The sequence below is a fragment of the Nanorana parkeri genome, unplaced genomic scaffold (genome assembly GCF_000935625.1).
Source record: "Nanorana parkeri isolate BGI_ZX_2015 unplaced genomic scaffold, ASM93562v1 scaffold1310, whole genome shotgun sequence".
Classification (NCBI taxonomy): Eukaryota; Metazoa; Chordata; class Amphibia; order Anura; family Dicroglossidae; genus Nanorana; species Nanorana parkeri.
This window is the reverse complement of record NW_017307578.1, coordinates 334,416-347,961: the sequence shown is the minus strand read 5'-3', so window position 1 is coordinate 347,961 and position 13,546 is coordinate 334,416. Positions and strand designations below refer to the sequence as shown.

The following is a 13,546-nucleotide window of genomic DNA, read 5'->3' as shown; positions in this document are numbered from 1 at the left end:
GATTCTTAGATTTATGATCAGCATAGATCTGGAGGTGAAGAAAAATAGCTCTTTACCCTGTATTGGTAAAACACGTTCTGGGGTTGGTTTTACTAGGGTGGGACAGAATCCTAATTCCGTGGACCGTAGTTTGGTGAGGACTGCACATGTCTTCATTGGTGTGCGTCTCAATGGAAAGAGAGACAGTGTGCTGAATGCAGCAAGCTCCGTGTTTGGTACCAAGTGTCAGGTAACGCGGATATATTGAATTGCAGCTGCGGAACTCACACTGGAACCGGTTATGCGGAGGTGGTTCAGTGAGCGGTTCCCCAGTACACTTAGTGCGGTGGGGAGAACGTACGCATCATACACAACCCGCTAATACTAAAACTACTGGTCTCTTCTGAGTAGGGCAGACCCAAGAGTATCTTTGAGAGGTACGATTCAGGTAGTTTACTATAATCTATGTAACTCACAATTGAAGACTTCTACAGTCACTATGGTGTGTATGGTTCTCAGTATTATATGAGGGATGGTCCACTACAACCTAATATGCTGTCTGAATATACACAAATAGCAATCCTTGTAGGTATAGTTCCCTTTAAGCACTACTGAAAGTTCAGGTATGAGAAGCTGCAATTGCAGCGGAGGTGCTAAACATCAACAATTTAAGTATGACAAGCTGCAACTGCAGCGATAGGTATGTCATATGACTATGAGCAATCTGCAATCCTTGATGGTATGGTTCCCTTTAAATACTAAAGACAGTTCATATATGACAAGATGCAAATGCAGCCAAGGAACAATTCAAATCATGTATGACAGACTGCAACAGCAGCTATGGGTATTGCACTTTGACCCAGGAGTACTTGCGCTTAGATGTCACTATGACCAGAGGGGATACGAGGGTCCTTGGATTGCAGGCAGGCGGCCACAGTCAACTTTCCAGGCTAGGGTCAAATCGGTCTCCTCGGATATGATTTGTCTCTACAGTGTTTGGCAGAGACAGAGGTTCAGTCTGTGGTGGGTGAGGCTCGGTGGTCGTCACTCCACTCTCCACAACGAGAGAACGCCGAGTGATCGATTCACCTGAGCTTTTAGCGGCGGGGCCGCGCCCAGTGGGAGGAGCCTCGGCGTTACATAACAACGGAGACGGAGCGCCGCTGGAACAAGGGAACGCGCCGGTTATGTGTTTGGAGCCAAGCCTGTCAGCAGGACAGGGATCTGTGGATGGACTGTAACTGTTTCTATAGAGGAAACGTACCCAGCTCAAAGGACTTTCACTAATACTCAGTAAGGTTCAGTGGAGCAGAACTTTATTTTGTTTATGACAATTTATTTTTGGCTGGATGCCTGTAACCTTTTTGTTCATTGCTGTCTTGAATAAAAACTGGCAATTTTGTTGAAGAGACTGTGAGTGTTTGCCTCTGCCTTAAAACTAGTTTCCTGCAATAGCTAAAACTTTTTTTTACTTTTGGATATAGTAGGGTTTAAACTCCTCCTTGCTGGTGGGATTTCCTTTAACTTCTTTTCTTGGAGATCCAAAAGATAAAATCTCTACAAGGTGAGGAAAAGTCCACTCTAAAGCCGGGTATACACGCTTCAAATGTAATCAAAAACCATCTGAAATTCGAAGCAGGGGTGCCACTGCCGACTCCTTTCTGACCGGCACCCCTCGATCAGCTGATTGAAGGAGCATGTCGGAAAAGTCTCTTAACAGAGTGAGTAGCCAATAAGCTGTGTAAACAGTTACACTGGCACACAGCCAGCAGGTTAAATGAAGAAAATAGAAACGTGTATACCGCACTTTAGACACAGGTGTCCCCAATGAAATATTTACCTTCACCTCCCCAGCTGTTGGGACAACCATAACCTATTGAGCCCAATAAATGATTGTTTTTATGACATTTTTGCATACATAGAGAATTATGTGCACTCAAAATACGCCAAATCATCAACATTGTGCGCCTATGTTGAAGATGATTTGCGACGTGTGCAAAAACCTGGAAATTCACAATTTTTGTTGTAGGAATGTGCAGATCTGCACATCTGGCTGACAAATTCCTTATAATAAGTATCTGTGCAGATGCTTCACTGAACTGGGATAAGCTGCCTTTTTCTTACTCCTTCTGTCTAGATGAACAGAGGGTAGGAGGCAGCTGTCAGATTCCTTGTGATGAGTGTATAGACGAACACTCACTAGAGGGCAGCTCTGTGCTCCTCTGTGTCTACATGTCTTTCTTTCCCCAATGTTCCCTAAGGGAACCTTTTTTATTTGGGGAATTGTGCATACATTTGCATGCAGTTCATATAGCCCATTACATTTTCCATCACTTTCTGTCTTGGTAAAAATGGCCACCCTGATAAATTCAGAGGGTTATCTCCCCAGCAGAAACACAAGCAATAATAAAAACTTGATAGGGATTCTAATTCCTCACTCTAGCCAAAACTAAAACAAATGTTATAGCTATACCAGCCTTTCTCAACCAGGGTGCCGCAGCACCTTGGGGTGCCTTCTGGCTCCCATATGGGTGCTAAGGGGTGACTCAATGTTTTTACACAGTCTCATGCATTTCCATGGTACAGCCAGTGTGGCCACCAGGGGGGTTAGGGATTCATTCAGAAAAGGACAGATGTTCGCCTCTGTCCAGGCCTGCTCCGCCTCCTGCCCTTTGCAGTGCTGCCACGACAGTGGCTCCTGTTGTGATGGTAGAACTCTGATGTTAAAGGGTGACTTTGATGTGAAGGGGGGGGGGCTTCCGATGTGAAAGGAGAGCTCCTGATGTGAAGTGGAGCTAGTGATGTGAAATGGAGTCTCTGAAGTGAAAAAGGGAGACTCTAATGTGAATAGAGGGGGCTCTGTTTTGAAGTTGGGGGGTTCTAATGTGGGGGGGAGATTTGTAGTGTGAGGAGGGAGACTCTACCATGAAAGGAAGGGGTTCCTAATGTGAAGTGGACACCTAATGTACAAAAGGGGCTATGGTTTGAAAGGGGGACTCTGATGTGAAGGGGGACCCCTTGTGTTTTTGCTTGGAGCACTCCCTTAAAAACTTAACAAGATCCCTACCTGGGATAAAGAGGGGACACATGTTGTTACTTAGAATGGGGTGCCTTGAGATTTTTGCATACATTTAAAAAAAGTTGAGAAATACTGAGCTATACCATCATTTTACGTGCACATAAGCCTGACTGCAAAACACTCACCATCTCTTCTTACCCTGGAAACATATGTACACATATCTAAACAGCTAGTATAGTTCCACAATTCCATATTCATCCTCCTAACTTAGAGCTAGATCACCCACAAGGTGACCTAGGTGGTTGCCTAGGAACAGCCAAAAATAGAAAAGTCGACTGCCTGCTTTTGGCTCCAGTGCTCAGCAGACTTACCTGTGAGCCCAGTAGTGCTGCACCCATTTGTTCAGGTTTGTAGAGTGGGAGTCGGGAGGAGATCAGAGAATTGCCATTCTCCGATCCTCTCTTACACCAAAACTAAAAAATACTCAGATCTGGACACTTCTGAATGAGAGCCGCTAGACTCCTGGCTCTGTAGTCGGGTTAGCTACAGATTGGGCCTCTGTGTCCTTGCTCTGGCTACAGTGCAGCCACAGGAGGCATCAGAGTCCATAAATAGCACTTCTCAATATTTTATAATGTCTCATAGTTAGCATGTCCTTGTGATGACATTAATTTTAAAAAAAAAGTTTGCAAAAATAAAATAATAAAAAAGACACTTACACTCCGGGGCACATAAGTACATGCCTGTATCACACTTGCAATACCATCACTGGTCACAATTTACCAGGGACAGGATTTTCTATAAAGAGCAGAAAAAAATCATTTTTTAATCTTTTATATTTAATGGAAAATGTTTTGTTTTTTTGCACTAAAACTTTTAGAGTATTTTTTACTGAACAGATCAATTTCATAAACATTTGACTAATAACTGTATGACATAAAAATGAAGACTGCCACGTTTTATTCTACATGTTCTCTGCTTTCTGAAAATATATAATTTTGGGGGTCCTGAGTAAACGCTTAACTTGATAACATAATTTTTTTTCAGGTGTGCGAAAAATGTTATATTTGATCACATAGCTGAAAGGTTATGCGCCTCCAAGGTTGCATCTCATTGGTGGCCTTTTTAGCAACTAGCAGAGCAGCCACAAGGTACTGCTTTTCTCTTCACCTCCTTACTCCTACAGCTAAAAACAATGAAAGTAGAGGAGAGTGATGTGAATCTGATGTTCACCACTGTCAAACCACTGTACTCTGTTGAAGGCAAGAGTGCAAGAGCTTGAAATCTGCTGAGGTATAAGTGAGCATACAGAAGGTGGAAGAGCTTTTCATTTATTAGGGTGTAAAGGAGGATAGAAAAGGTGGAAACGTTTACAAACTCTTAGGTTATATAGGGATTATAATGAAGGTTGAAACGTTTACAGCCAGTTATCCAAATTAGAGTTGAACAGTGAACTAAACAACATCTGCGCTAACAGTTCACACAGTCAGCACTGCAATTCTTGTTTGCAAGATTTACATGTACATATCTGTTGTTCGTAGTGTCTGTCATGTTAAAAAGGAGAGCTGCTAGCAAGTAAAAAGTGCAGGCACCAAGATTTCTGAACAGACAAAGCTTCAACACTTTTTGGTAGTGTTATAACTTGTCCACTCTTTCCTGCCCCCACACACCCCTCCCACACACAAATTTTTGTTCGCCCATGATGGGTTACCTTGCCCAAAAAGAATGTGTGTGTGAGGAGGGAGATGGCAGGAAAGCTCCATCAGGAGGTTTGCTTTCTCGGAATAGCCAGATTATGGCCATATTTGATGTGAATAAGAAGCAATGCAGGTATGTGCATGCATTTGCAATTCATACATGATGGCTAATATCAGCAGCAGGAAGACCATGCAGGTGAAACTCGAATAATTTGAATATCGTGCAAAAGTAATTGCAGTAAGTGCTGCAAAAGGGGCCCAAACCAAGTACTGAGTACATATGCATGCTTGTACTTTTCAGAGGTCCGATATTGTTCTATGTACAATCCTTGTTTTATTGATTGCATGTAATAATCTACTTTTTTGAGGTTGCCGATTTGGGGTTCTTGGGGTTTTCATGAGCTGTAAGCCATAATCATCACAATTATGACAAATCACGGCTTGAATTATCTTGCTTTGCATGTAATGAGTCTATTTCATATATTAGTTTCACATTTTAAGTTGCATTAGTGAAATAAATGAACTTTGCACGATATTCTAATTATTCGAGTTTCACCTGTATATGCAGAACTATAGGTATGTAAATACCAGCCAAAGGTCCTGCAATGTCTATTATGTCTTCCAGGTGGGGGGCCCAGGAATACGCTACCATCTACAAAGAATAGCCTTTTTCTGATGGGCATCGGGCTCTTCCACACCATCTGTGCAAAAGAGGATATGAAGGAAGTAAATATATCAATAACATATTTACTCCTAGTAAAGGCATATCATTTGGTAAACTCCCTCCCAGGTTGACTGGTAAAGGGTTCCTTCAGGCAGCATAAAGTAGCATTAGGAAAAAAAACACCCACAGTCCGCACACACACACACACACACACCGAAATAAAAAAATACAGAAAGCTGCTCTGCTTCAATACTTTATTAAAAAAAGGTTTGCAAATAATCCAAAAAGATCTTCTATCATCTTCATCTCAAATCCTCTTCATCCAAAATAGCTTAGGGAACATAGCTTTTCACCATATGTTTTTTCATATAAAGTTTCCATCAACAGAAAAAATACATTTTACAGAAATACATTACAGTACTGGAGCATGGGATTCTGAGAGATTCCCATGCCAATGTTTCCAAAGTCTATCGATTCATATGACATAATTTAATACACAGCTCTGTAACTGCGTGGTTTTCTTTCCTAAATCAGACTGTCCTTTTTTCCCTCTCTTCTTTCTGTATCTTTCCTCTATGGCTAATTGGATGGGTGAGGTTTGGGACCAAATGATTTATTACTTACAGTGTGTACTACTGACAACAAATACTAGCACACAGCAAGAATGGGAAATTGTCGAGCTAATGTTTTGATTAAAACTGTGTTGGAACAGAAAACGTGTGCAAGGTAAAATATAACTTTCTGATAAATATCTCAAGTAGAGAATTGGCCTTGAAAGTATGCATTTATGAATTTTCTCCAATGATTAGGCGGTATCTGCTGCAATTAAAAGAAATCTGGGAAACAATTTGAACAAAAATATGATGACATATTTGAAAGATTAATATGAATAACAAAATGATGTTCATTCAATGCACTGCTCAGACACTATTGCAATGTGCTTGTCATGTTGACTGCTCAGATTTAATGGTGTTTAAATAAGTCATACTATTAATAGTAACAGGGCTGAATAATAGCAAGAGTATGAATTGACAGATTTTTTTGGGAAACAGAAGACTTAAGATATTTTTTTGTGGTTTGGTGCATAATTTATTTCTTAAACAGGCTCAGGATTAAAAATAATACATTTTAAAACGTAAATCCCTTATTTTTAGTCCAGTGAATATGAATCATGCATATGAATATATTGGGGGTGATTTACTAACCTAAACACACGTACACACTAGGTGCGTGTGATTTTTACACAGCAAAACGTATTTATCAACCAAAAAGTCTCTAAAAGCATATTTCCACTAATGCCATATATGGAGAAATCATGCACATGATGCATATATAATGCTGCTTCACAGTTTAGACAAAAATGGTTAGCTCATGCATTTACATTCCTGCATTCATCAACGCAAGCAACACAACGTAGAGCTAATTTACACAACATCACCTTGCAATTCATGCAGGGCTTTGCACAACACACCTGCTGGGTGTGTACACACTACAAAGGTGTCTAGATTCCACCAATAGATCATGCTGGGAGGGAACACACTACAGAGGTGTATACATGTTCGTGGCGTGTTTATAAGGTTAGTAAATCAACCCCCTAGACTCAAACAAGTAGCACAGTAAGATGACAGTTTGCCCACTCTTCCAGTTTTCAGTTCTAGGTCTAATGATGCATATTGGGCAAACTATTTCTGAAAGCCTCTCTTCCACCAGCCTGGGTGCCCCTTGTATTGCTATGATGTGTAATATTGCTAATATGATACTATGGCTTTCTAGTTCATGGAGGTTAAGAAGGGGTGCACAAAATAGTTGGCCAGTGGGGGTAGCAGGGGCATGGTTTCTCAGCAAACCTGACATGACAATTCACCGTTTGCAAACATGGCAAACTAATGTGGATATTTGCCACCCTAGCAACCAACTATCAATAATGCACTTCCTGGCCTCTGAACTTAGGTCAGTTGGCTTAGAATGGCCAATATTTGGAGCTTCATGTGCCAGCCCCTCACTATAAAATGGGAGGGTTCCCAGCAGCCATAGTAAAAATGTGCTTAGCTGGGACAGGGGAAACTTAGACAGTGCTCTTTAGAAAGTGCATAGGGATAGATTAGTGTAGGGCTTGTAGGAACAGGTGCAATAAAGTAGATGTCAAACCATCCATCAGTGTCCTTTAGATACCAAAGTTCTATGTATCTTGAGGAATTTTGGGTAGGGGGGTGCTGCTGCGTGCTTATGTGTGTCCCGCAGTTTCTTTACAGACTCACCACATGCACTGTCTACAGTCATAGAAAGGCAAATTTTCTATTCTTTGCTGGCTACATGTTTTTACAGCGTGTCCCTCAGCCCATATGCATTTCACTGTTAAGCAGTATTGTATTTATGTATTGTATTTATGAGCAGCGACTGACAGTCACTGATCTCTTCAGGGAAAAGACCATGAGCTGAGGGATCAGTGGTTCTTGATCGCTCGGCCATCGATCTATAGAGTTGGCATGTGACACGATTTAAGTTTGCAACTTTTGGACTTCACCATGGACTCAACAAACGCCTCCCAAACCAAACCCAGACACATTCGCTCATCCCTAGCCCTAAACAATAGCAGAAATCTGTTGTGGCAGAAGCCCTCAAGACCATTCTGTGCCTGGAGATAGTTTCTTAGACTGGCAACTTTCCCACTGAAATCAGCATTATACAAATATGGTTATTGGCATTGAGGTATGTTTACAAAGCAGTGAATGTGACATTCCCCAAACATTAATTGCAGGTGTATCAATCACTGTAATTGCAAGCACATTCACCAGGAAATTAACTGCATAGTATTTTATAAATGTTATATTTACTGCCTTAAATTATACCCCTTCAAGACTCAATGTGTTACTACATATAGTATGTGTGTCAGGGATAGAGCAGACCATCCTAAATATGAAAAGTTTTGATAAGAATATATTTTTCTTTTGTTCGCTTTGCTTGAATGCTTGTTCTGTATGCAATGATAGAAGAACAGTTTTTCTGAAATTGCTATGATGATTTTATTTTGGAAACTAAACAACTTATGTGTATGTGTTACAAAGAAAGCCATAGGGAGAAGGAGCATGGTAACAGGATAAGTTAATTTTCAGCAAAATGTACATCTCTAGTTCCATGCTGGGTGATAAGTGCTGACATTAGAATGCTGTTTTCAAATAATAAACACTTCCCAGTAGAAACAAATCTCTAAGAATATCATTTACCTCTGCTGTGAATCTATTTGTGTACCTGTGAAATCACTACTTATGAGCCTCTGAGAACATCTCTAAAATATTGAAACACTATGGAGAATTTTATAGAGTGAGTAAATAGTATGCAGTTGAAACCAAACGTTGAAAGGGAATTCTAACTCTTTTTGTTCCGAGAAATAATGTATGTAAAAATGACATTATGGAGATAACACTGCTATGGCATAGCGAAACACATACTGCAGATGTGTATGTAGATTTATATAATTATATCTAGGGGTGATTTTGCTGTTACCTTTTCCAGCCATGTTTTGCTCTCAAAGCCACTACTTTGAAGACCATCACACACATATTTTAAACTGCAGAAGAATATTTAAAGCTAAACTCTTGGAACAAAAACTTTAATTTAAATATCTTCCTCTTTTGCCTTTGTGTGTACATACTTTGTGTGTCCCAGATAGTTGCATAGTCAAGTTGAAAAAAGACCATTGAGTATAGCCTATAGAAAAAAAAAATTGAAAAATAATCTATAAACGTAACCCTGTGCCCACAGTTACACACAGTTGATCCAAAGGAGGGCAAAAAAACCCCCTCAAAAAATGGTTCAATTTGCTCGAACAGGGGAAACAATTCTTCCTGATCACCTAAGGCTATCGTAAACTACGCCTTTGCAAACACAGTTATACCCTTTTAAAGCAGCAGTGACATCATCACTGTGCGGTACATAACCTATAAAGAGCAGAGCTGTGGGAGGGCCCCAGCAAGCCCCGCCTACCACTGGCTGCCTGCAAAAAAACACAGGAGGGGGCGAATACAAAACCAGTCACCCTGCACAGAGACAGAGAACAGCAGTGACTGGTCTTTATTACAGCAAATTCCTGCACAAAGGATAAGTTTTTTCACTGGATTACTGCATAGATCTGGAAGAAATAAACAAAACACACCAAGATTCAAGTAGGAATACACATACCGCTTGTATTTAGACATTCTATTGTACTATCCAAAGGTCCCCCAATTTTGGCCCACACCTGTGGGACTGGACACTGTAGACTTCAATTGAAAGCCTTTTGAGGCCTGGTTCACTCCTAGGCGTTTGAGCTGTTTTTGCGCGTTTATCACGCAGTTTTCTTTGCGCGATTTTGCTTAGAAACTGATAGAGGTTCTAACACTTCATCACACTATGACATTTTGGATGAGGTTTAGCTGATATTTCTGTGGGTTTGTTCAGCAGTTTCTTGTCTGCTTTTAGAGAGAAAAGGTATTAAAATGTAACTGTTTCATGGCCAAGGCCTTTTTTTGTTTTTTGCACACATTATAAAATCCACATTTTAGTCCTGAATATTACTTCAAACCACAAAATATTATATATTTTCTGAAAGCCACCACACTGTAAAATAAAATTGTGGCATTTGCAAAGTTTAATGTTGCAACTTATTATCAAACCCCCACATTTTGTGAAATTGCACTTAAAGGAGAACTATGAGGTGAGTGCTTTTCACTCACCTCATAGTTCTAGCCGACCTGTGACAATGAGACTGTCACAGGTCGGCTCATTAGATCGGGAGGTGAGCGAACACATACCGGCGTTCGCTCACCTCTCGATCCTGTCACAGCTCTCTGCCGTGACAGGGAAGGGTCTGGATTCCCCTTTCCCCGCTCCGATCCGCCAGCGCTTTACCATTTTTTTTTATTATTTCAACATTTATTTTATTGTATATTTTTTTAAACTGTTTTGTTTCCAAAAGACCCCTTGTATATCCTTTCCACTTTAAATAAGCTATTGAAGTGCAGATTAAAGGGAAACCCGGCACTGTCAGCATGGATTCACAAAAGTTGTCAAATGAATCTACTCACTTTTTATGAAGAAGTAAGCAAAAAATTAGACAAAAGAATGGCTGTGGATATAGTTGTGGCATACAAATGTCAGAATTGTTTATCCCTATACCTGGTTCAGGTCACGACTTAGAAAATATTAGCATGACAGCCAAGGAACTAACATTTTTATAAGAACAGCTCAGAAATAGCAGCCTCCAATTCTATCATGACAGTTATACATTAAAATGATTGTAATCAATTTTGTTAAAGCTGGTGATGATTAAATTTAAGAATCTGGGGATTTTGAAATCCAGGAAATCATTATTCATACATTTATTAATGATTCTAGGGAAGTGAAAAAAGGTCACAGCTTGCGATTTTTCTGATTTGTGAATCAATTCAACCATCACTAGTCCTCTCTAAAGAAAGAGTAGGCTTATGCATACTGTATGTGTCAGTGTCCCTAGATTGGGTAGGAGATTCCCATTTCTTCACTGGGAACATTGGCACATCTCCACCTATCATTGGTGGTGCTTTCTATGACATCAGTGCTGCCTCTGTGCTCTGTGATGTAATTCACTATAGTGCAAACCAATATTCTTTTCCATTCCATCCTCTACAGACATCCTCTGCAGCTCTATGTGAGGTTGATGTCCTTTACAGAGCTGTAGAGAATGCAATATGGAACATGTTTATACCTCCCCAGAGATGTGATAATGCCCAGTTTTCCAGATAACAGGGCAGCCCTGATAATATGTCTCTACTGTTTCAGTGTGGTAACAGGGTAGTGTCTCTGATGTCTCTGATTATATAGCAAAATTCACAGGAATTGTCCAAAATTCTAATAGCATGTGGGCCTGCTGGTCGTCAAAAGTTGACAACTTAATTGGGCCAAACATTTTCAGCCGAACAGTAACTGCAGCCAGTGAGCTGCAGTCTCTATTCATGTATTCTGATAGTAGCAGATGCTGGCTGTCGGAATACAGTGGAAGAATCCTCCATCCACACTAAGCAGCAGGAATCTATTAGATTTTAAACTCGAATGAACAAAATCTGGTAAATTACAGCCAGCTTTAGGAAATTCTCTCTGATAGCAGATTAATATGTCTGATAACGGTAGCCTTTCTGATAATATTGCAATGAGATGGCAGTCTGTCTTTCAGAATGGTGGGCTCTTAAGCTGGCCATGCACTAATTGTTGTACAAATATTCATGCAAAAAAATCTCATCAGAACATTTCATGGATGTCGTTTGACAAAATTTCATGTGATTTTAACATTCAATTTTTGAATAAATGGTATTTCCAGAACGAAAACCAAATTCATTGTTAGAGTTTTCCATCCTGCTCCTTCAAATTTGTTTTCGTTATTAGAGTTGAAAACAATTGTCGATTTGACCCCATTAACTAATAGAAAGTAGAACGAATGTTCCCAAAAGGAATTTTGATGAGCAAGATTCTACTGGCGTATGACCAGTTTTACAGGACAGTTTTGTGATTCCGTAATGGTTCTCTCTAGTAACGTGGCACTCTACAGTAATAATATAAGACTGTGGCTAGATGTTCATAAGATAATGTATCTAAAAGTTAGAAGATTTCTGAAGCTTCACAAGCTGGTTGTTGCTGTAAATGAAGGGAGAACAGAAGCTGTGGTGTCAGGTTAGTGCAGGAACAGTAGAAATTGGAACAGGTTTTCTAACCTTTCTGATCACTAGATTACCCTAAAAGTAACTGTCCAGCAGCATATTGAAAAACCCACAGATGAAACCTGATTCACCTGGCAAACAGGGGGATTGGGTGACATCTTATGTCTATGGGTACTGTCAGACTGATCCAATTAAAGCCAGACATACCATTGGAAGAAATCATCAGATAAGGTCTGTAGACTTGTTTTTTTTTCTTATTTGATTGCAAACCATCCAAATGTAGCCACTGGCTTAACTGGAAAATTTTGATTTTACTTGACATTTCTTTTTATATGTAACAACATGTCTGTTCTTAAAATGTCACCCTGCAAACTACCAACTGCATATTTTCTTTTGTAGTTCCTTGGAAGCACAGAGGTTGAACAACCTAAAGGCACTGAAATTGTGAGAGATGCAGTTAGAAAACTGAAGGTACGGATTTTGGACTTAATAATCTAGTTTTGTGTTAAAGGAGAGGTTTGCTAAATGTACTGTATATAGGCAGTACTGGACTGAGGTACCTGTCAGGTTAGAGGGAGGGCACACCTAAAAGCTGAGTTCACAAGTGTGGTCAAGGGGCAGTAAAAGCAGGCGGTTGATCCACATTTTCACTGCTCCACAGCCACCCACTGACAAGTTAGCATTGCAACCAGACAGTGTTGTATACATTGCCACCACTGTGATGCTTTGCTTCAAGGTGTAGCTAATTTATACAACATGTCCCATTTGGCAGGTGGTGCCTTTGAGGTGAATTAGACAGCGCAGCAACTACGTGCCAAATGCTTGGCATGTGGTTATGCCAAGGTAGTTCCATGTAAAATCCCACTTGGGATAAAAAAAAAAAAACAGGCATCCAGGAGGCTCGATCCACCACGGATCACTTTTCAGAGGGGCAGCAAAGTCCACTACTCATATAAATGAGCCCTATTCATGTGTTACAGAGGCCAGCAGAGAGTGCACGAATATTGTAAAAGACATAGATTGCTTGCATGTACTGAAAGATTTCATACATGTGTAAAATATAAATTATAAATGTAGTGCTGTAAATGATAACCAAACCAACACTTCACACCACCACTGATGACATAAAGTGCAAATACCAAAATCTTTATAAATTGAAAAAAAAATCTCTTTTGAAAAGGAATTTTGGATGTTGGGAAAGTACAATTAGAGGTGCAACAGTTTTCATTGGCAGAGCACTGAGTGTTCTACTAAGCACTATTTGCCTTTCATTAAACCTCTGTTGGTTGTTTTGTTTTATAATGAGAAGGTCTATCATTACCTCAGTCCAGTGTTCTTCTTCTTCTTTTAACTGCTCTTCTTCCTTGTGCTCCAGCTTGTCCCCAAAGTGCTCTCTCTCCCTCCCCTTTGCGAGTGTCTCCTTCAGCTAGCTGGCTGCTGAGGAACCAACCATGCCTGCTCGCTCCCGGCTGTGCCCGCATCTATCTGTGTGCATCCTTGTCCACGCCAATCACTCCTC

General features: G+C 40.3%; 1 protein-coding gene across 1 annotated transcript in view; it reads left to right on the top strand.

The window, feature by feature from the left end:
- The window catches only part of GULP1 (GULP, engulfment adaptor PTB domain containing 1), a 159,109-nt gene that overhangs the window by 19,459 nt on the left and 126,104 nt on the right, over positions 1-13,546 (top strand). Inside the window, exon 3 of the mRNA XM_018569239.1 lies at positions 12,427-12,498. Coding sequence (XP_018424741.1) covers positions 12,427-12,498 — 72 coding nt within the window. The remainder of the gene's footprint in view (positions 1-12,426; positions 12,499-13,546) is intronic.